The sequence below is a fragment of the Setaria italica genome, chromosome II (assembly GCF_000263155.2).
Source record: "Setaria italica strain Yugu1 chromosome II, Setaria_italica_v2.0, whole genome shotgun sequence".
Lineage (NCBI taxonomy): Eukaryota > Viridiplantae > Streptophyta > Magnoliopsida > Poales > Poaceae > Setaria > Setaria italica.
Genome location: NC_028451.1, coordinates 13,981,634 through 14,001,951, shown reverse-complemented (window position 1 = coordinate 14,001,951; position 20,318 = coordinate 13,981,634). Strand labels below are relative to the sequence as shown.

At 51.2% G+C, this 20,318-nt stretch overlaps 2 protein-coding genes and 1 non-coding gene across 3 annotated transcripts; all 3 read left to right on the top strand.

Moving 5' to 3' along the window:
- Nucleotides 1–3,928: 3,928 nt before the first annotated feature.
- On the top strand, nucleotides 3,929–5,134 carry LOC101753344. Its single transcript, XM_004959159.1, has one exon. The coding sequence runs from the start codon at nucleotides 3,929–3,931 to the stop codon at nucleotides 5,132–5,134; it is 1,206 nt and encodes a 401-aa protein (XP_004959216.1).
- Nucleotides 5,135–6,493: 1,359 nt separating this feature from the next.
- Nucleotides 6,494–7,885, top strand: LOC101752939. Its single transcript, XM_004959158.1, has 4 exons — nucleotides 6,494–6,678; nucleotides 6,813–6,913; nucleotides 7,001–7,137; nucleotides 7,874–7,885. The coding sequence occupies exons 1-4, from the start codon at nucleotides 6,494–6,496 to the stop codon at nucleotides 7,883–7,885; spliced, it is 435 nt and encodes a 144-aa protein (XP_004959215.1).
- A 1,520-nt stretch (nucleotides 7,886–9,405) lies between these two features.
- On the top strand, nucleotides 9,406–9,477 carry TRNAT-CGU. The gene has a single exon. It is a non-coding gene; the product is annotated as a tRNA-Thr (tRNA).
- Nucleotides 9,478–20,318: the final 10,841 nt, after the last annotated feature.

Here is a 20,318-nt window from a genome sequence, read left to right as displayed (position 1 = left end):
GACTGGGGGTTGAGATTTGGCGGAAAGCGGGCGTCGTCGTGCGGAAGATGTGATAGAAACGACCGGTTTAACGGTGCTAGAATCGAGGGCGCACAGGTGAGAAGACAGATGGACGCAGGTGTGGGGGAGAGCGCGGAACAACAGATTGTCGGGCGGCTTCTGATAGAGCGGGGGAAAGGAACTGTCGCGGCCACGGTCGGGGTTGGCGGTGGAGGAATCGTCGTGTAGCGGCGACCAGGCGGCGCAACTGTGGCTGAAGGGACGGAAAAGACGGGCGACATCGGGCTCTGGGACCGGGATCTGGTGGCGTGATGATGGGCGCGGGAGGCGAGGCTCTGCAGAAAGGGGTGCAGAGGGCTTCCGCTGCTATTGGGGAAAGGGGGCGCGGGAAACCACTCGGTTGCTTGTCAGAGACAAAACTGAGCGGCAGGCGTCGGAGAAGACGAGCCACGCAGCAGGAAGACTCTGAGGCGGCCATGCAACTTGAGTGTGGCTATCGCGGGGGATCTGGAAAAGATCTCGCGGGTCCACCAGTGGATAGATCGGACGGGTGAGGAAGATTAGCAGAATCCGATGGTGGGCTGAGCTCGCCGGGGTCGGGAGAGGAGCGAAGCGGGAAGGGGTCGGATCTCAGGGGTCGGGACCGGCGGAAAACTTGAGCACTAGGTGCGGTCAAGCGAGACAGCTGACTAAGCTAAGGGCTGCGATCACGACTAACTGGAGGGCTTAGGGGTCGGTCGTTACACGGAGACAACGGGGTCCCTCTTGAAAGCTGGCGGAAGGTGTTGAACATCGAGTACAGGACAATGTCCATGTCACTCACTGTGGGGGTTCGAGCCAAACATGGACTCGAGGTGGAGCGCGAGCACCTCGACGTCAAGGTCGTTGAGTGGCCCGAGGCCCATGAAGGGTGCTCCATCTTCTAGGGATGGCGGGGCGAGTGCCTCCTCGTGGAGGCAGAGTACGCCGAGCTGGTCGGCGACGAAGTCCAGGCTCCCGAAGCGGAAGGTCTAGAATGGCGGGAAGACGGGGGGAGCCCACAGCCCACCGAGCGGGGGCGCGGGGAACTCCAGCGAGCCAAAGTGAATCGTATCGCTCGAGCTCGCCATGCCGAGAATGGTAGGAAGGTGAGCCATCCGATGACCGAAAACGCGTACGCATGGCGGATCCCCATGGATGGTGCCAAACTGTCAGTGCGGAATCTGGTCGACAGGTAAATATATGTAGTTTGCTGCACGTTAGATCGAATATGGCCTAGCACACAATGACTCAGGATTTATACTGGTTCGGGCATCGGGCCCTATGTCCAGTCGGGGCTCAGTCAGTCAATTGTATTCCTGAGCCTAGGTGCTCTAAGTTTGCAGTGCGGGTACAAACGAGCGAGGAGTGGAGAAGGGGGTGCTTGAGGCCCGGCCATGCTCTGATCCGAGTGGAGGAGAGTGACGGGGGCTCGAACGTGCGCTAAGTGTTGGAGAGAGTGTTCAAGTGCGTATGAGCATCGGAGTGTCTCGAGAGAGCTAGAGAGTCTCTGAGTGAGAGAGAGAGCCCTTTATAGTTCAAGGGGATGACATTACAAGTCAGAGAGAGAGAAAAGCTGCACAAGGGCTGCCTAATCCTTTCAGTGCCCATGTCGTCGGGTACAGGGTAGCCATCGCCCTCCATCCCTGTTCATCTCGTCCGGTCGCTCTGTCGTGACGGATAGGTAGCATAGTGTCCGCCTGACATGGCAGGGCGGTACTGTGCGTTGCATGCGTAGGGCGTGGTGAGGTATAGTTCTCTGTATGTCAGTTGACCTGAGCGTCTTCCCTTATCTACTCTACCTGCACCCCAGGCCCACACCGAGCGGGTGTCCCTGGTCGGTCGTCCCGGTCGATCCCGACCGTGTTGGTCGGGAGGGAGCGATATGTGTCAATCTAATCAGAGGCACATCCTCGGTCGGGGGAATTTTGTCAGAGTTGGATTGTGGCCCTGGCCCCGACCAGGCCTCTTGGTCGAGGGCGCCGGTCAGTGGCCGGATCATGATCACAGCCTGGCATCGCGTATCTGGGCTGGCCTAGGCACGCATTGTTGAGACGCCGCTTGGGCCAAGCGTTGTGAAAAGGTGGGTCCATTGGGGACCCTGGGTCTATGGACCCGTCAATCTTTCTTCTCTTCTACGAAAGGGAGGAAGGCCTTGCTACCCCCTGGGGGTTGTGCTTTCTGAACGACGGCTGATGTGCACTAGAGGGGGGACGTCTTGCGGCTAAAATCTTTGTTTCCTCGACGGTGGCCTCTGCTTCCTGTGATGCGCTCTTCTTCCTCTTCTCCGACGAGGCGATGGGCGACAAGCAGGCAGGGAGACCTGCAGCTGGCCTTAAGGACCTCGGAGTTGAATTCGTTGTTTCTTAGGGTCCTGTCTGCAAAGTTCTCACCTGGAAGAGGAGTGCGTCCGAATCTATTTGTAATTTTTTTCCTTTTCCAAAGTGTTTTCTTGTAAATCCAGAGGGGTCTGTACTGTGCTTCATCTTAATCTAATGGCTTACATGCTCCTTTTGCAAAGAAAAAAAGAATACAGGTTACTATAAAAATGCATTTGGTGCGTACATCCACTATTTTCAGGGCATTATAGTATGAAGCTTTTTCTCTCTCTTTCCCAAACCAACGTGGATCCCGTGAAACTAGAATTTTTGGCTTCACCAGCTCTAGCTCCTCGTACGCTATAGTGCAGAGCTGAAGTTATTGAGAGTCCTCCCAAAGGGACCTAGTAACCAACTGAATGTTAAATCAGTAGAAAAGAATAATCCTTTCCTCTCCCATCTAGAACGAAATAACCGGTGCATTCATTATCCCCGCATTAGTCTAACAATAGTTTAGGGTCATAACAACGGTTTAGTATGGCCAAGAGTCCCCTCACCCAAGCCCTAGGGCTCTGTTTATAGGGAGGAGTAGATGGCTATTCATGCTTATTCCATTGGTGGTGTTGGATATTACTGGAACTTTACAGCTATACCCTTGGATATCCAAATTGAGCGCCTAGACCTTAGTTAGGCCTCTTTTATACACAAATGGAGTCCTTAGACCGTAGCCTGCAAGGAACATCCCCAACATTTATACCATTTAATCAACTTGCTGATCACTGCTTAGCCACGTCTTGTGTTGAGTTAATCGCTATAACAGTTCAGTGTGAATCGATTTCACTAATTTTCTAAAAAGAATTATGGGGTACCAATTTAGAGGATTTACTAATTTCTTTTTGGACCTTATGTCTCCGACTCAGCATATTACATCGCTAATCTTAGCGATTAGTTAGATGATTACGTGGTATAAACCGGCATAGATGGTATTAAACTATTGTTAAGGTGATGTGTAGGGATGATTAATGCACTGCTATAATTAGTTAAGTCATTGATTTGCACCAATTAAAATACGAGGGATGAATGTCATACTTTCAAAATATTTAAGAGATGAAAAATACATTTTTTTTCTTTTACCTAAGATAAATGGTCAAACATCATAAAAAAATGAACAATGACGTATATTTCGATACTAAGATAGTAATATATTAAAAGAACTTGGATTCAATTACGGGACATGTGCTTCTATCACTACGCAAGGCTGATTCATTTTTGCAATCGCTTTTCATGAACAGTAGGCAGGAAATGAATTTAATTCCCAGTGTTGCTGCTTGCAGGCCGGTGTCCGCAGTTTCGGCCCAGGAGCTCGCAAACGCGTCCTCGATCCGTCCGACTCGGCCATGACCACCAAGTTCGGACTGTGTATACTCGATCGGATTCCCGCCACCGCCATAACAAAATGTCGAAGTCGATCCGAAGTCGAACTCGTCACACGAGACTATAAAGATGAACCAACCATCCGGCAACAACACAGAGAAGAAGTCACCTCTCCCTTCCAATCATCCCTTACACAGTTACACGCAAGAACTGCGGCCATGGGTTCTGCTTTCTCGTCGAACGGGAAGGGCTCGTCCCTGCGCAAGATCGGGTCGGCGGCGGCGCTCATCTGCGTCGTGCTGCTTTTCGTCGTCGCCGGCGGGGTTGCGACGCTTCATCGCACGGACAACAACACGTCGGCACGCGGCGTCCTTGTAAAGGATCTGGCAACGACGCGGATCCCGCGCAAGATACTTCGCGCCGTGGCCGTCGAGCCGACGACGAAAGAGCCCGGCAGGAACAGCCGCGCAAACAAACGCCGGTCGTCGTCAGGCAGCGAGCCGCTGCCGAGGGGCATCGCGCACGACACCAGCAACCTGGAGATGGAGCCCTCGCTGGCCGGGGACCCCGAGCACCGGAAGAAGGAGCAGGAAGCAGTAGCCACGGCGCCGCCGAAGCCCAAGAGCCTCCTGGCGATCCCCGTGGGGATCAAGAACAAGGCGGTCGTCGACAAGCTCGTCTCCAAGTTCCCCGCTGCCGACTTCACCGTCATGCTCTTCCACTACGACGGCGCGGTGGAGCAGTGGAGCGACGTCGAGTGGTCGGGCCGCGCCGTGCACGTGGCGGCGAAGGGGCAGACCAAGTGGTGGTTCGCGAAGCGGTTCCTGCACCCGGACGTGGTGGCGGAGTACGACTACGTCTTCGTCTGGGACGAGGACATCGAGGTCGACGCCTTCGACCCCGTCAGGTACCTCGACGTCGTGCGGAGGGAAGGGCTCGAGGTGTCGCAGCCGGCGCTCGACCGCCGCTCGGAGATACACCACGCCATCACGGCGCGCGCGCTGGCGCCGACGGCGGACGGCGTGCACCGGCGCGTGCGGAACACGCGCTGCGGCGACGGCGACGGCAGCACGGGGCGGCCGCCGTGCGCGGGGTGGGTGGAGGTGATGGTGCCGGTGTTCTCGCGGGCGGCGTGGCGGTGCGCGTGGCGGATGGTTCAGAACGATCTCATCCACGGGTGGGGGCTCGACTACAGGCTCGGATACTGCGCGCAGGGCGACCGCGCCGTCAACGTCGGAGTGGTGGACAGCCAGTACGTGCTCCACCGTGGCGTCCCCATGCTCAGCGACGGTGGCAAGGCCACGGCATCGGCAGGGCGGGCCGCGGTGAGGTTGCGGTCGTTCAGGGAGATGCAGATTTTCAACAAGAGGTGGGAGAAGGCTGCCGCCGAGGACAAGTCATGGAGTGATCCTTACGCCGCGTAGCCAGCGACGGCGAGGTCCAGATGACCAGCACACGCGCGTCACCAGCAATTGTCAACAACTCAGCATGTAGTCATATCGATGATAGATAGATTAATTGATAGATGAAACCTAGATGTACACTTGTCACCTTTATCTACAGATAATAGATGCAACCTAAGATTAAATATGTTGTAATTACGCCGATTTGGCGTTGTATGTTTACTTAACATGGATTTGTAAATGTTATTGCCGCTCCACTTGCCAGAGTATGTGCGTCCTAACAAGAATTTAGCGCCATCATGCAAACTTCTGAGACAATTGTACAATCATGTCCAAGTATGAATAAATTTATGCCAAAGGATGTTATATTTGGTGTAACTTCACCTTCTGAATTTTCACGATACATGTTGGATCAGGCTGACAAAGTAGGGAAATTGAACAGAGATGCTGCACTGGGTATTCCATCTTTTGTCTCTATTTCTGTATAAAACAAAAGGAACACGTTTCAAAATAGTTGCAGTAAGGCAGTAACTGAAACATGTTTGGCTATTTACAACGACTCAGGGACAAACAACCGCTAAAATCGGAGGTCTGCTTCATCGCACGCAATCGGATGCCAAAGATCAGATTGAGATGATTATCCAGTTTTCTCTCGCCAAGAGGTGATGAAGTCTCAGTAGGTTACAGACACGAGAAGGCCCACTGCTTAATCACTGATGTTGCAGACTGACAAAAACTTCTGAAATGCATTGTGGCATTGAGTTACGTTCCCTGTGAATGTATAAGATAGCTGCTTATAATAAATGGAGAAACAGTATAATTTGGCCTGAATTGTATATGGTAGAAGATTAACTACCTCCCAATAGAGTTGATTGCAATCTGTGCACTTCCAGAACTCAAAGATTTCGGTTGAACAAGCACGAGGGAATAACCTGGAAACCTTTTGAGGCTTCAACAGCTTCCTCAAGGGTGAGTGGTTTCTGAATAAAACTACCATTACACTTTGTACACCTTGACATAAGTTGGTCCTCGGGGATCTTTAACTAGAAGGTATTAATTACCTAAAGCAAGCAATACAAACAAAATCAGTTAGCCCCCAAATCTCCTCAGTTTCCCTGGCTACTCAATTAGAAAGTAGAGAATTGGATTAGGCTGGCAAAGTAGAGAAATTGAACAGAGATACTGTTACTGGGTATTCCATCTTTTGTAAACTATGGAAAATTAACTCATACGTTTTTTTTAGACTGAATTAACTCATACGTGCTATCGCCTAGTGTGTATTCCCTTTTGGCAAATTCACGCCTATTCGCTTTGTCCGGCCCGGTCCAATATAGTGCTGATGGTAAATACTAGAGCCCAGCCCAACAGATCCGAACGTGAATGCAACCGCCTCTGCAGGCCAACAACATCATCAACAGAGATGAAGAAAGCAGTTGCTCGATCGGGTCGTTCCGCGACATAAGATCGATGGGCTCCGTCGTCAGCACGGCGGCAGACGGCCTCGGCACGTTCGTCGGGAACTCCCTGTCGGCGCCGTTCAAGGCTCTCTTCGGCGCGTCCTGCGAGTAAGTTCGTCATCCTCACATGCATCGCGGGATCAAATACACAGCGAGAGGGCATTCGACTTTGTTCCTGAGCGGATGATTCAGCACCGTTGATCGATAGTTTTTCCCTTTCTTCCTCATCTTGTCAAATCAAGGGGCGTTTGCTCGGGGACATGGGACCTGCCCTGCTTCGTCGAGCACCTCTGCGTCTCAAGCTTGGCCAGGCTCTTCGTGGTTGCCATCCTCACCTACATCGGTGAGTCGCGCACAATCCCTATCCACCCTATTATTGATGTGTGATGTGTCTTCTCATATCCTCTGCTTATTACCTTTGTTCGCACAGTGCTGCTCTTCGGGTATCTCCTGTGCAAGCTAGGCATCGTCAAGTGCGTGGCCAAGAACGCCTTCAAGATGGTGTGGAAGCCCTGCTCGGCTTGCTGCCGCGCGCTCGGCGGCGCGTGCTGCCTCCTCTGCCACAAGGTGCGCGACACCAAGCGCGTGTACCGCGGCCGACGTCGCCGCCGGCGGGACGTCGAGTTGGGGGAGCTCAGCACCAGCAGCTGCGACGACACGGACTCATACTCCTCCTCCTCCTCCTCCTCCGAAGACGACGACGGTGACCGCCGCGGGGGCGGCACGGCGGCCGGCAGGTCGAGGGGGAAGCCGTCGTCGTCGTCGGTGCGGGAGAAGAGGAAGGAGAGGATTCGGCAGTCCTTGCGCCTGAAGAGGGTCAACTCTAAGGTGGAGCACGCTGCGAGGGTAAACCAGGGGAGTGGACGGCACCACCGCCACTCGACGGTGCCGAGGGGAACGGAGGTGTCGTCGATGTCGTCCATGCGAGTGCATGGCTCGGTGGCGCGTGGCCATTCGCATGCGCACCGCCGCCACATGAAAGATGAGCCGCGGCAATTAGCAGGCGCGACCATACGACGTGACATCCCATCAATGACTTACGGATATTCCACAGGTTGATCTCGAGCGAGAACTCCGGCTGCTCTAGTAGTAGATACTTCTGTTAATTACATGCTTATGATTTGGTAAGCGCGAACATGAGCAGTGTGCTTTTTCATTACATGCATGCATAAGTTAAGGAGTCTGTCATATTCTAATCTAAGAGTCACTGAGACTCAGCGTGAAATGTGTTGTGTGCTAGCTACCAATATTTATATACCTATGCTATCCATTTTTAAAATATATTCAAGTATCTTATTTGCAGTGGCGGAACTAGCGAGAAAATTAAAAGAGGGCTAGACAAACATTTGGCGATTCAAGAATTGGGCAATTGACTCTAATTTTTCATTGTTTACCCAAATATACGCTAGCTAGTCATGACTATAGTAATTAGTTATGCAACGTCAATACACAAAAGCTAATAGTTTGCAAAAGTGATCAATATATCTTGTTTATTTAAATTTTATTGTAATATTCTTTCACCATATTGAAATCATCAATAATCGAATCTGTCACGACCTTCGTAGCAATTTCTCTCTCAATATGAGAGAAATTAAATCGGAAATAATTTAGGTGATATGGATTAGGAAAATAGAGCTCGCTTTATATTAGTTTCAGTTGGTGGAACATCAAGAGCAGGACGCGTCGTTGATGTTGCCCTTCATCCCAGTTGCGGCCACCTGTCTGCCCGCCGTCGTTGGCATGATGACACCGTCGCAAGGCTAGAATCTGCTGTCTGCTGCGACGGCGAGATTGAAAATGAAACATCACGAGGACAAGACCTCGGCGTCTTGGCGAGCAGCTGCAGACATATGTATGCGTTGGGTAGTTGCGCTTAACCCCTGCGGCCTGCTGACCATTGACTAGCAAAGGGGTAGTAATTTTTTTATTTTTGTTGGGGGTGGCCATGGCCCCTGCCGGCCACCCCCAGTTCTGCCACTGGCTATTTGTCTCTCACATAGTGATTGTTTATGTATGTGTTGTTTTTCACAATGAAAACTTGAGTTAATTGAGAGTTAGCTCGTGTAGGTTGTAGCTATGAACCAACATTAGTTAGGGATTACACACATGACCTTCTGCAGCGGCGAAGCCAACCATGAACTTGCATCGTTTCTAACTCTAAAGTACGCTCACTGTTGGCCGTGGCTAGCCACCGCTCTGCCATAAGAATTGAATCACGATGGGATCACCCTCACCCCCTTCATCAAGAATGGCTGAAAGCTAGCTTAGCTCCACAGCCTCCATTAGCTCCAACTCCAATGCGACAACGCCGTGGGAACTCACCAATGATGAGAAAATCCCTCATCGTCGGACTAACCCTAGCTAGGCGCCTAGGCTCACCATTATCTTGGTCCATGCGGAGTCGGTGCACTGTGGAGTACAAGCACAATGAAGTCCACAAATCACACAGTTTGTTAGCATGTTACCGACGGAACTCTGAAGCCTTACAGATTAGAAGGAAATTAGGACAGGAATTGAACGCCGGCTAAGCCCAAACCCAAAGGCGCAAGTGAAATCATCGTCGATATCCCGTATGCGTTTTGGAAGAGGAGGAAGGGCAAACTGCGGCGACCGCCGCGCATCAGCATCAGGATTCAGGAGGCTTGAAGCATCACCATGACGCGCACGCGATCAGGGCAGACCGGAGGCGACAGGCGACCCGTCCCTGGCTCCCTGCGCGTGCATGGCTCCGCGAGGCAAAGGCGCGCACGGATAGATGATCTGATGTGGCACGGTGGAATATAAATTTTACTCCTAAATAATTTAATTATTTTGATTAAATTACTATCTCTGTGGGCCCCTATGGCTCAGTGGTAGAGCGTCTGCTTCGTAAGCTGAAGGTCTGCAGTTCGATCCTGCATGGGGGCACTTTTATATATGGCCACGGTTTTTCTTAATGTTTTTAGTCCCGGGAAGAATACTTTGTCACAGATTTCCTTTATGAGCCTCAATTTTCACGTAAGAAATATTTGTGATGGAATCAAAATATATGCATAAACTATATTTTTAAAAATATTCATATTCTGTGTACATATTCCAAAGTATGCATAGGATTAGATATAACCCACAACATAATAGGAATATAAAATGTTGCAACATCATAAGCTTTCTCTCGCTCCAGTTTCGCCCATGCGTGTCTATTTCTACGTCGTTGGCGTTGGGGAGGTAGAGTCTCACTCTATGATGATATGCTGCCAGCGGCAACCTCCTCGACACCACGCATTGCTGGTTGCTACCATAACATCTCCATGGTTGCCCCCTCTTGCTAGACCATTAAGTCGTTTCATATTAGATCAACAAATTCATTTCAGAAGACATTAGTAATCTTATTAGTAAGCACTCAATATTTTGCAAGCACCATGACGAGCATGTGTTTTAGCGCACGTGTATGATTTGTTATGGAATGAATTTAATCTCCCTTTTCAGAAGATAGTCTCATTTCTGAGTCACAGAGAAATTGTTGGCCCTTTGAGCTACTGTTACCCAACTCGCATGAAATGAATTCAGAGCTATACCTTAAAAATCAAGTTTCTGTTACCCAACACACCAGCTTTGGAAGTTTCATCAACCTGTAAAAGTAAATAAGAATTCTGCCCATTAGAAATACAAAATGTGTGGCTATTGGCACTATAAAATCAGAACATAAGCTCCTTTTGGGCCAAGGTTGACCTGATGCATTAGATAGGAGCATGGCAGGAGCAAGGTGAAGAGCTAACCCCAACGATCAGCACACTACAAATTCTCAAGCTGCTGAAAAATGCAAAATACTTGAAAATCTGAGCTGTATCCCTGGAACTTTGCAGAACCAGAACATCTATATAGTTCTAAGCACCATTCTCCCATCAACTTATCACCTTCTATCTCTGCTCGTAGGTCCTGTATGTGCAAATGGAGCATTGCATAAATGGAGTTGCAAGTTGAACTGGATTGCATACGTGCAAGCAAAAAAACAATAAGGACATTCATCATACCTGTTGTGCATCATGAGCAACTCAAACTCAACATGTCAAGATTATGCAGTGTTTTTATGAAAATTTGTGAGAATGCATCGTACACCTTTCCTCAGAGTAGTACTTTTCTTCTGATGGGCTGATGGTGGCTTTCTGTACCCATTCCATGCTTCGGACTGCATTTTGCAATAATGAGAATTCAAAGTTTAGATAGAACAAGGAAAAGGACGGCCTCAAAAGTCGCAGCAAGTCATTGAACCAACAGACGAAAGGTAATTGCTCTTCTCCCTTGGTCTTCGAGTACTGATTTTACTTGTAATGATCATCCTTATTGCGTATTATTCATGCAGTGCTCAAGAAATGGAAAGAAGATCTTCAGGACCAAATCATCGACTAGAAGAACTCTTACTACCGGGTGATGAACCAGCATGATAAGCTAACTGCTTTATATAAGAACCTGGATCATCACCTGAAGAAGGAAAAGAAGATGCGTGAAGATGGCGAGGTCGACTTGTTAAATGCCATGAAGACCCTCCAGGAGCACGAAACCGAGCTGGAACCTGCAAGACTTGCTTTGAAGGAAATTTCTGAATCAGCCCAGCCGATAGCAGACATGGTGGAGCCCCTATTTGAGGGTGTAGAGCCCCGCCCTCTGTCTGAAATACTCAAGGATGTACCAGCGAAGTTCACCGGCTATGTCCAAAAGATAGCGAAGTCTGTCTCCAAGCAGTTGCTGAGCTTCGTGAAGTCCTTCTACCCGCAGGCTGATCTAGCTCCTGTTGCGGAAGGAATAGCGGAGGACTACTCAGATGAGCCTTTTCAGCAGTACCTGCAAGAGATGGACCCTATCGCGGAAGAATTTGTTGGAGTTTGGCGCCGTCAGGACTGGTGGCTTTGATAGTAAGTCCTTTAACTGTTGTAGGGCTTGATCTGCCTCCTCGGTCCACTAGAATTTATCTTGTCACTTGAGTAGTTTGAAGAAGGGTAGACCCCGTTTTCCAAGCCTTGAGATGAATCTGTTGAGGGCTGCCATGCATCTAGTTAGCTTTTGGACGTCCTTGATGCACGATGGGGTATGCATGTCAGTGATGGCGGAGATCTTCTCAGGGTTAGCTTCAATTCCTCAGTGACTAATAACTCGAGTAGTTTCCCGGAGGGTACGCCGAAAACGCATTTTGTTGGGTTAAGTTTCCACCGAAACTCTCGCAAACTTGCGAAAGTTTCTTTTAAATCCGCAATCAAGTCATCAGGATTTCTAGTCTTTACGACCACGTCATCCACGTACGCCTCTACGTTGTGGTGTAGCTGCTTCTTGAAGCACTCATGGATTGCATGTTGATACACCTGCATTCTTCAACCCAAAAGATATTGTTTTGTAGCAGAAAGCTCCATATGGGGTGATGAATGTAGTTTTAATTTGATCTTCTTTCTTGAGAGTTATCTGGTGATACCCCGAGTAGCAATCGAGGAAGCAGAGGGCGCATCTAGCTGTGGAGTCGATGACTTGATCAATCCTAGGGAGCCCGAAGGGATCCTTTGGATAATATTTGTTGAGGTCCGTGTAATCGACACACATCCTCCACTCATTGTTGTTTTTCTTTCATACCAGGACGGGATTGGCAAGCCACTCTGGATGATAGACTTCTTTTATGAAGCCCGCCGTGAGTAGTTTGGCTAGTTCTTTCTTGATTGCTTCCCTTCTGTCTTGGGCAAATCGTCATAGGCGTTACCTTTTTGGTGTAGCTTTTGGATCCTAGCGAGTGCTCGATCAACTCCCAGGGCACCTCAGCAATCCGCTAGCTTCCACATGAAGATGTCTCGGTTGGTTCAGAGGAGGATGACAAGCGTGCTTTCCGATTTAGGATCCAGCTCTACGCCAATAAGGGTCATCTTCGAGCTATCACCAATCTCAAGGTTAATGGCTTTGATGTCTACTTCACTAGTCGGCTTGACCTTGGTTGCCACCGACTTCTTTTCTAGGATCTTGAGTTCTGACGGAGATATTTTCTTGGATGCAGCGAAGACTTGCATCATCGAATTTGTTACTTGTGTAGTTGTTGCTAGCTCCACGGCTTCTTTATTGCAGTCATACAACCTCTTCAAGTCTCTGCGCAGGGAGGGTACTCCTTTAGGTTCCGGAATCTTGAGTACTAAGTACACATAGTGCGAGATGACTATGAATTTGGCCAATGCTGGTCTTCCGAGGATAGCATGGTACAATATTTCGAAGTCTGCCACCTCGAAACGGATGTATTCTGTTCGGTAGTGTTCTTTGGTCCCAAAGGTAACTAGCGAAACCACATGTCCAAGGGGTACAACCGTATTACCTGGGATAATCCCGTAGAATGGAGAGTTCGTTGGGGTGAACATATCAGTGATGTCAAGGCCCATCTTCTTTAGTGTCTTGGCGAACAGTACATTGAGACCGCTACCACCGGGTCCAGGATGAGAGGGTACCGTTCTGGGTTTGAAAAACTAGTCCATTGGTCCTTCCTGGAGAAGTTAATTGGCACCTCGGACCATTTGAGGAACGTTGGTGTTGCAGGTTCAATGGATGATCACTTAGTAGTAGTACTCGGTGTGCCGCCAAAGATGACGTTGATGGTGTGGATGGTTTTAGAATTTGCCATTGTCATCAGCGTCTTTATCTTCCTCGGCCTTGCCCTTGTCTTTAGTGCCAGATGGCTCCGGCAGGTCTTTCATGACTTTACGTAGACTGAAACAATCTATCACAGCGTGCTTGTGGTATGGATACCATGGGTACTGTTTCTTTAGGAGCTCGTTGAACGAGAGCCTGTCTTGATTCCTACTGCCACCTTTCTTGGATGACTAGGACATTGTCGCGATAGTGTTGTCTAGCTTTCGCTTACGGTTATGACCTCCCGAGTAGTTATTTTGATTGTCATTGTTAGGGCAATCGTTGCGGTTCTGATTGTTGCATTGGCAATTGTTCATGCTGGCCCTTTTTGCGATTGGACTCGAACCTCTCGACCTCCCTGTCTTCTTCATCTGCCCATGCATGTACCATGATCTTAAGAGATTTGAAATTAGCAGGGTGTCTTCTGCCCATGTCCTGGAACATTCGGTAGGTGAGGAATATGGGTGCCCCATGTACCTACCGAATAGATTAGATTCAAACGAACTTGTAACCCTAGGTCATCAACCTATATAAGGCAATCAGGGGTCATGCAATTACCAGTTGGTCATGCTAAAGATTACGCATTGCAGCCTCTAAGCAGCGCTCAGTATCTTTGTGTGCGTTGGCTTTATACGTCAGCTTCTACGATACGACATATGCACGATGAACCGCCACATCATGTTCTTGTTGAAGGCGCACATTCGAATTCTCGCACTCTTTGAGGTGCCGCTTGAGCCTTTGCTCCCTGACCTCAGCATCTACTCATTCAAACAAGTATACATCAGCATCAAGATTACAAGGACAAAACCGAGTCAACAGGGCAGCACAACATACCTCTCAAGTGCAAAGTAAGAATCCCTTCCTTCAGGGCATGATCCAGATCTTTCTGCATGGCATCCTGTCTAGCCTTCTTGAGGTCGGCCTCAAGTCGCTCAGCCTTCAGGTGATAGTGCTCGGCTTGCTGGATCGCGTCCGCCTCTTATGCGCGTGCTCGGCTAGACCCTACTTACATTATAATAGTTAGAGCTCTACAAAGCAACTGGATTTCAACTATAAGTTTTCCGGGTGTAACGCCCGCGAAAATCACTAACAAAAATCACCCGTTAAAAACCGTCTTTAAAATCTTTTACCGCTGAGCTCCCGGAAATCGGAACCCTTCCCGGCAATTTCGCCGTCCCGGTACCCATGCCGACCCCCACCTGTCTTTTTATCTGTGCCCGCGAATCTCGCCGCGTGCCGGTGTCAGACGCCGTGCGCGTGCTCCGACCGCGTGCCGCGAGTGCCGCTGGTCTCCTCCTTTTTCCTTCTCTTTTTCTTCCCCTTTTCTCCTTTTTCTTTTTCCTTCTTCTTTCTTCCTCCTTCTCCTTTCTTCTTCCTCCCTCCTTCTCTCTCCTCCTTCTTCTTCCTGGCACCCGGACCGGCCCCAACTCATTTACTACCCGGCGCCACCCCCTTCCTGGAGCCACGCCGCTCGGCCTCCCCGCGCGTGGGCCCCGTCGGCCGGCCCGGCGTCGGCCACGCCGCCGCCCCCCTCGATCTGCGCGCCCGGTCCGGACCCCGGCCGCCTGCTCCGGCGCCGGCCTCCCCGGCCCCGCTCGCCGCTCCCCCAAGCCGGCCGTCTCGGCCCCGCACCACGCCGCCTCGCCGGCCCAACCTCCCGCACGGCACGCCACCGGTGCCGTGGCCATCGAGCTCCCACCGCCGGCCAAATAACCGGCCCCTACCTCCGGCCACCACCCCGTCGGCCTATAAATAGGGGCACCGCCCCGGCCGTCTTCCCCACGCCCGCCCCCTTCCTCCTGCATCGCAAACCGCCGCCGCCACTCAAGCCGCCGCCGGCGGCACCTCCACCACCCGAGCCACCACCACCGCCGCCAAGACCCGCCGCCGGCCACACCCCTTCCCCTACTCGAGCCCCCAAAGTAAGTAGCCAAATGGAGCCCCCTTCCACCACCGCCCCCGGCCCGAGGCTCGCCGCCGGCGGAGCCCCGCCCGCCCGGCCGGCCGCTGGCCACTCTCTCCCTCCCTCTCTCTTCCTCTGTTTCCTGGAAGAAGAAGGAGCCAAAACTCCTCCAAGAATTCCGATCTTACCCCCAAGTTTCCCCAAATTACACATAAGCCCCTCCACTTCCGAAAGAAATTACAAATAGGTCCCTGGTTTATTCAAAATCAGTCCTAAACCACCGTTTAAGCCCCTAATCCTTGTTTAACCCGTCATTTCATGCGCCAAACTTCCTCCAATTAATCCCAAAATTCACCACGTCATCCTCCATAATACTTTCGCCGATCCATATCCAAATTTCCCAAAAATAATCCCTCTACCTATTTTCCGTTCGCATTTCCTGTTCGGAGCTCCCGGTTAAAAACCGTTTTCTCTTTTATTTATTTGTGTGTCTGTTTGTGTGTGCCGTAGATCGCGGATTGCCCGAGGAGGAGCCCGAGGAAGAGTTTGACCGCGAGCCCGAGCCCGAGGACCAGTACCGCGAACCGGAACCCCCGGAAGGCTTTGAAGACGGCAAGTCCAATCTCACCCTTTTGATGCATACTTAATACCTAGTTTTTCAAACACAACCTATTGGCCTGTTTTTACAAAATGCATATTATTTTATCGCAAGACTTGGTTGGATAGCCACCCCTTGATTGTTATGAACATTCCTTGTTGTCCTATGCTTATCTCTAAATATGACTCGCTCTGTTTAGTTGATAACCGCCGCTAGAACGCTTAGGAACCTGTTACTCAAATGCAAACATTATTACAATGATGTATTCGGGAAATTAAGGTATGTGTGTCCGAGTAAGAATAATGGCTTTTGGTTTGGGAAAAGAAATGTGTGGACGGGATGGATGGGTGTTCCTTGTGTGGGATGCCCAGTTGTTGTGCTCGTACCTTGGTGGTTGGGCAATGTTGGGAGATATCCATCCGGTCGTAATTAAGGACCGAGTTAATGTGTCATCTTGCCTAATTCCACTATCGTGCAACCACTCGACCGTTGTATGGGCAACGGCTTAGCATGAATCCCACTAGCTGGATGGTTAGTCCTCAGGAGTGCTGGTGAGCGATGGGAACCCACGGAAAAGGATTAAGATCTTGGTGACTTGAGTCCCGGTTACGGTCTCCTGAATGAGCCGTGGACCCCTTGGGGTGTTCCGTGAGAACTAGCCAGTCTTAGCTAAGGTGGGTAAAGGCTTTGTTAGGATCCGTACCGTCACTAAGGTGATTGTGCTACGGTACCCTACTTGTGGGAAAAGTGTACACCCTCTGCAGAGTGAAAACCTATCCGGGTAGCCGTGTCCACGGAATTGGATGAATTACGGCTTGGTCACATAACTAGTGTTTGGGCAAGGATGTCATGAGTGTGTGTGTGTGTGTGTGTGGAATTTCAGAAGAGTCCGGCAGTTGTGCCGTGCGCTATGACGGACGGGGAGTCCGATAGCGATAACAGCTTGGATCCTTTGTGTAGGACCAACCCCACTCAGTATTTCGGGTATTAAAGGGAACTTTACAAAAACCTTTTCGAAAACGATCCCCTGCATGTGTTAAAAATTAGCTTTTCCGCAAAATAAACCCTAGCCTATCCTTGTTATACTTGTGCATAAACTTGCTTGTATTCCCCTCCGTGGATGGGGTTGGACTTGTTGAGTACGTTAGTACTCACCCTTGCTTCGTTGCTACAGAGGAAGACCCTGAGTTCGTCGCAGAAGGCCTCGAGTAGAGGTTGTGTCCGCACCCGACGCTGCCTGTGGTGTTGACCTGCCCAAGATGCTGCTGCTGCCGTGTAGTTCCGAGTGCTGTCTTTTGGCAGTCGCTTGGTTAGCCGCCGTTATCTATTTACTGTTTATCACTGCGTGGCTTTCACGCCCACTCCCTCGGGAGTTGTACGGTAACTGAATTATCTGTCGAATAAATGTGTTATCAGCCTCCTGGGACTGGTATTTGTATCACATTTAGTCTCTACTTATGTGGGGACGCTTCAGGTGGTATCAGAGCCGTCGTTGGCTGTAGGACGCAACCTTAGGACCGGATTAGCCCTTTTTGACCAAAATAAAAGAATTACAAAATTTCTTCCTACCTTTGCTCTATTGTAAAAACTAATTTGTGCCCCGGATCTTTTCCAGATGGCCGAGGAAGGATGGGTCAACAGCCACTGCCTGGAGGAGCCTGGTTTTCCCAGATTGCTGTTCGCCTGCATGGACCGCCTCGGGATTTACGAGCGTCCGGAGTACACCAGCAGGGAGTACGAGGACCGCGGGACCCCTCGGTGTGAGATGATTATCTACATCGGGCGGAGCAGCCGCTATCCGGATATCCAGCCATGGAACGTGACCGCCACCGGCTTCCGACACAAGGATACCTATCAAGTGGCAGCCCGGAAGGCCCTCCGTTTCCTGTGCCAGATCTATGAGAGGCACATTGGCCGCACTCCGATGAGGTTCTACCTGCCTGTCAAGAAGAACCGCCCGGTTTGGCTGGCCCGGGTTCGGACCTTGGAAGGACGTGGACAGCGCGAGGATGACCCCACTATGCTACACATGGCTGCCTACCTTCTCACCTTGGATGAGCTCTACGACGAGCAGGCTGCTAAGTTGAAGCAGCAACTCCGTAGGGCCGAGGACGCAGAAATCATGGTGAGGAGGCTTCAGGTGAAGTTAGCCGCTGCCGAAGCTCGAGCCGCGGCCGCTCAAAGCAACGAGGCCATTGCCGTTGAGGCTCTCAAGGAGGCTGAGGATCGGCACACCAAGGAACTGAAGGATGCCCACCTCACCATCCGTGCCAGAAGGAGGATGGTGGCCATCGAGGATGACGAGGCCCCGATCCTCGAAGGGATTCCCATTGCCCCAGGACCCAGTAAGCAGAAGAGCCCGGATGCCACCCCGACACCACCACCTTCAGAAAGGGACTCCGAGGTGTCGGATGGAGTGGTTCCCAAGACCCCTCCCACGGGCGGGACTCTGAAGGACGAGGTGCTGGCCCTTCTCCTTCCGATAGAAGATCACTCAGTCCAGGGAGAAGACTCGCCCCGCGAGTAGTATGCCCAGCCAGGATTGCCCAAGGGATGAAGCCGTCATGGTCCGCAGTTTAGAGTTGTACCCTCCAGTTGTGTCGTTGTAACCGGTCGTGCAGTGCGTGTTTTGGCCTTACCCCAGCAGTGTTGTACCCCCCCCCCCCCCCCCCCGAAATCGTTTGTGTTTGCTGCTTGTTAGTCTGTGTGTTTGTCGACAGGAGGTGGATTCTGTCTCTTCGAAAATACGAAATAACCACTTTAAAGATCACTAAAATCCAAATCATACTCTCATAAAAAGGTCTCACTCAATCTGCAGATGCCGCCCAAGCGTGCCACCAGGACTTCCCCAAGTCAGGCTCATGCCTCCCCCAGTGCAGAGAGGCAGCCTGAAAGGCAGGAGCCGCCTCCGGCAGTACTCCCTGAGGAGCAGGAAGTAAGCCAGCCAGAAGGAAGGGGAGAAAGCCAAGTGGGAACACAGCAGCCACCGCCCCCACCGGTCATCGATCTGGTTCAAGTGATGAACAACCAGACCCTTCTGCTGGAAGCTTTAGCCAACGCCGTGACTCGCCAGAGGCCCCGTGGGCAGAATATGAATGAGAAGTTGACGGACTTCCTCCGGACCAAGCCACCCACTTTTGGCGGGTCTGTCAACCCTCTGGACGCGGATGACTGGCTGCGCGTCATCCAGAGGAAGCTAGAACCCTTTGGGTGTGAGAGCAGGGACAAAGTTCTCTTGGCTGCCCACCAACTCACTGGGACTGCCCTAGCCTGGTGGGAGAACTACTGCTCGGCTGCCCAGGATGCCTCCACTATCACCTGGGATGAGTTCGTGACGGAATTCCGTCGCTACCACATCCCCGCCGCCACCATGAAGCGCAAGGCAGATGAGTTCCGTGAACTCCGCCAGGGCAACCGATCTGTGGAGGAGTACACTTTCCAGTTCATGGAGCTGGCCCGTTATGCGCCGGAAGAGGTGGACAAGGACGAGAAGAAACAGGACATGTTCAAGAAAGGCTTGAACGCGGAGCTAAGGACCCTGCTCACTCCTCAGATCTACCCCGACTTCAACACCTTGATGAACATGGCCATCTTGACTGAGAGGGCCAAGGCGGAAGAGCGGAGGGACAACAAGCGTCGGTTCCTGGAAAACAAGGCACACCAGCAGGACCGATTCCAGAAGCCAAGGAGCTTCGGTCACCCCTTGCCCAGGTCCCAAGCTCCCATGCATTATCGGACCCAGTCCCAAACACCTGGCTCACATCAGACTGCTGCCCCATTCCGGAGCCAGAACTCCATCAAGGCCCCACAGAGCAGCGCCAGCCAGGTCACCAGTAATGGTAGGGCATGCTTCAACTGCAGAGAGCCAGGGCATTTCATCGCCAACTGCCCCTATGCCAACAAGCCAGCAGCATCAGCCTTGTCCAACTCAGTAGCTGGGCCCAGGACCGCATTGTCAGGAGCCAACCGTGTGCCAGTCCGCAGTAGTGGCAACCCCAGCAACAACAACAGCCAGCAGATGAGGCCGCCCCAGCAGTCATTTGGTCGAGCCCGCGTCAACCACATCGGCGCGCAGGAGGCTCGCGACGCCCAGGGCGTGGTACTCGGTGAGTTCCTAGTCAGCTCAGTCTTGGCAACAGTACTTTTTGATTCTGGAGCATCACATTCCTTCATATCCTCAAGTTTTGTGGAGAAACATCATATACCTACAGTACTACTAAAGTTACCCCTATTAACCCGGACTCCTGGGGCCGACATTCAGTGCCGACTAGGCTGTTCTCGGGTAAGGATCAATTTAAGTGGGGTAGAGTTTCTAGCGGATCTAGTAGTACTTAAGTCTAAGGGGATAGATGTGATCCTTGGAATGGACTGGTTAAGCCTACATGACAGCCATATAGGGTGTGCTGATAAGGTAGTGCACCTGACAAATCAAGAGGGTGTGCAAGTGACCTGTCACACTAAGGGAAGTGGCCCAGACCCCATGGTGTTCAGCATGGAGACTAAGATCTTAGGAGAGGTCCCGGTAGTGAGTGAATACCCGGACGTCTTTCCTGAGGAATTACCTGGAATGCCCCCTGACCGAGACATAGAGTTCGTAATTGACCTTGTCCCCGGGACCTC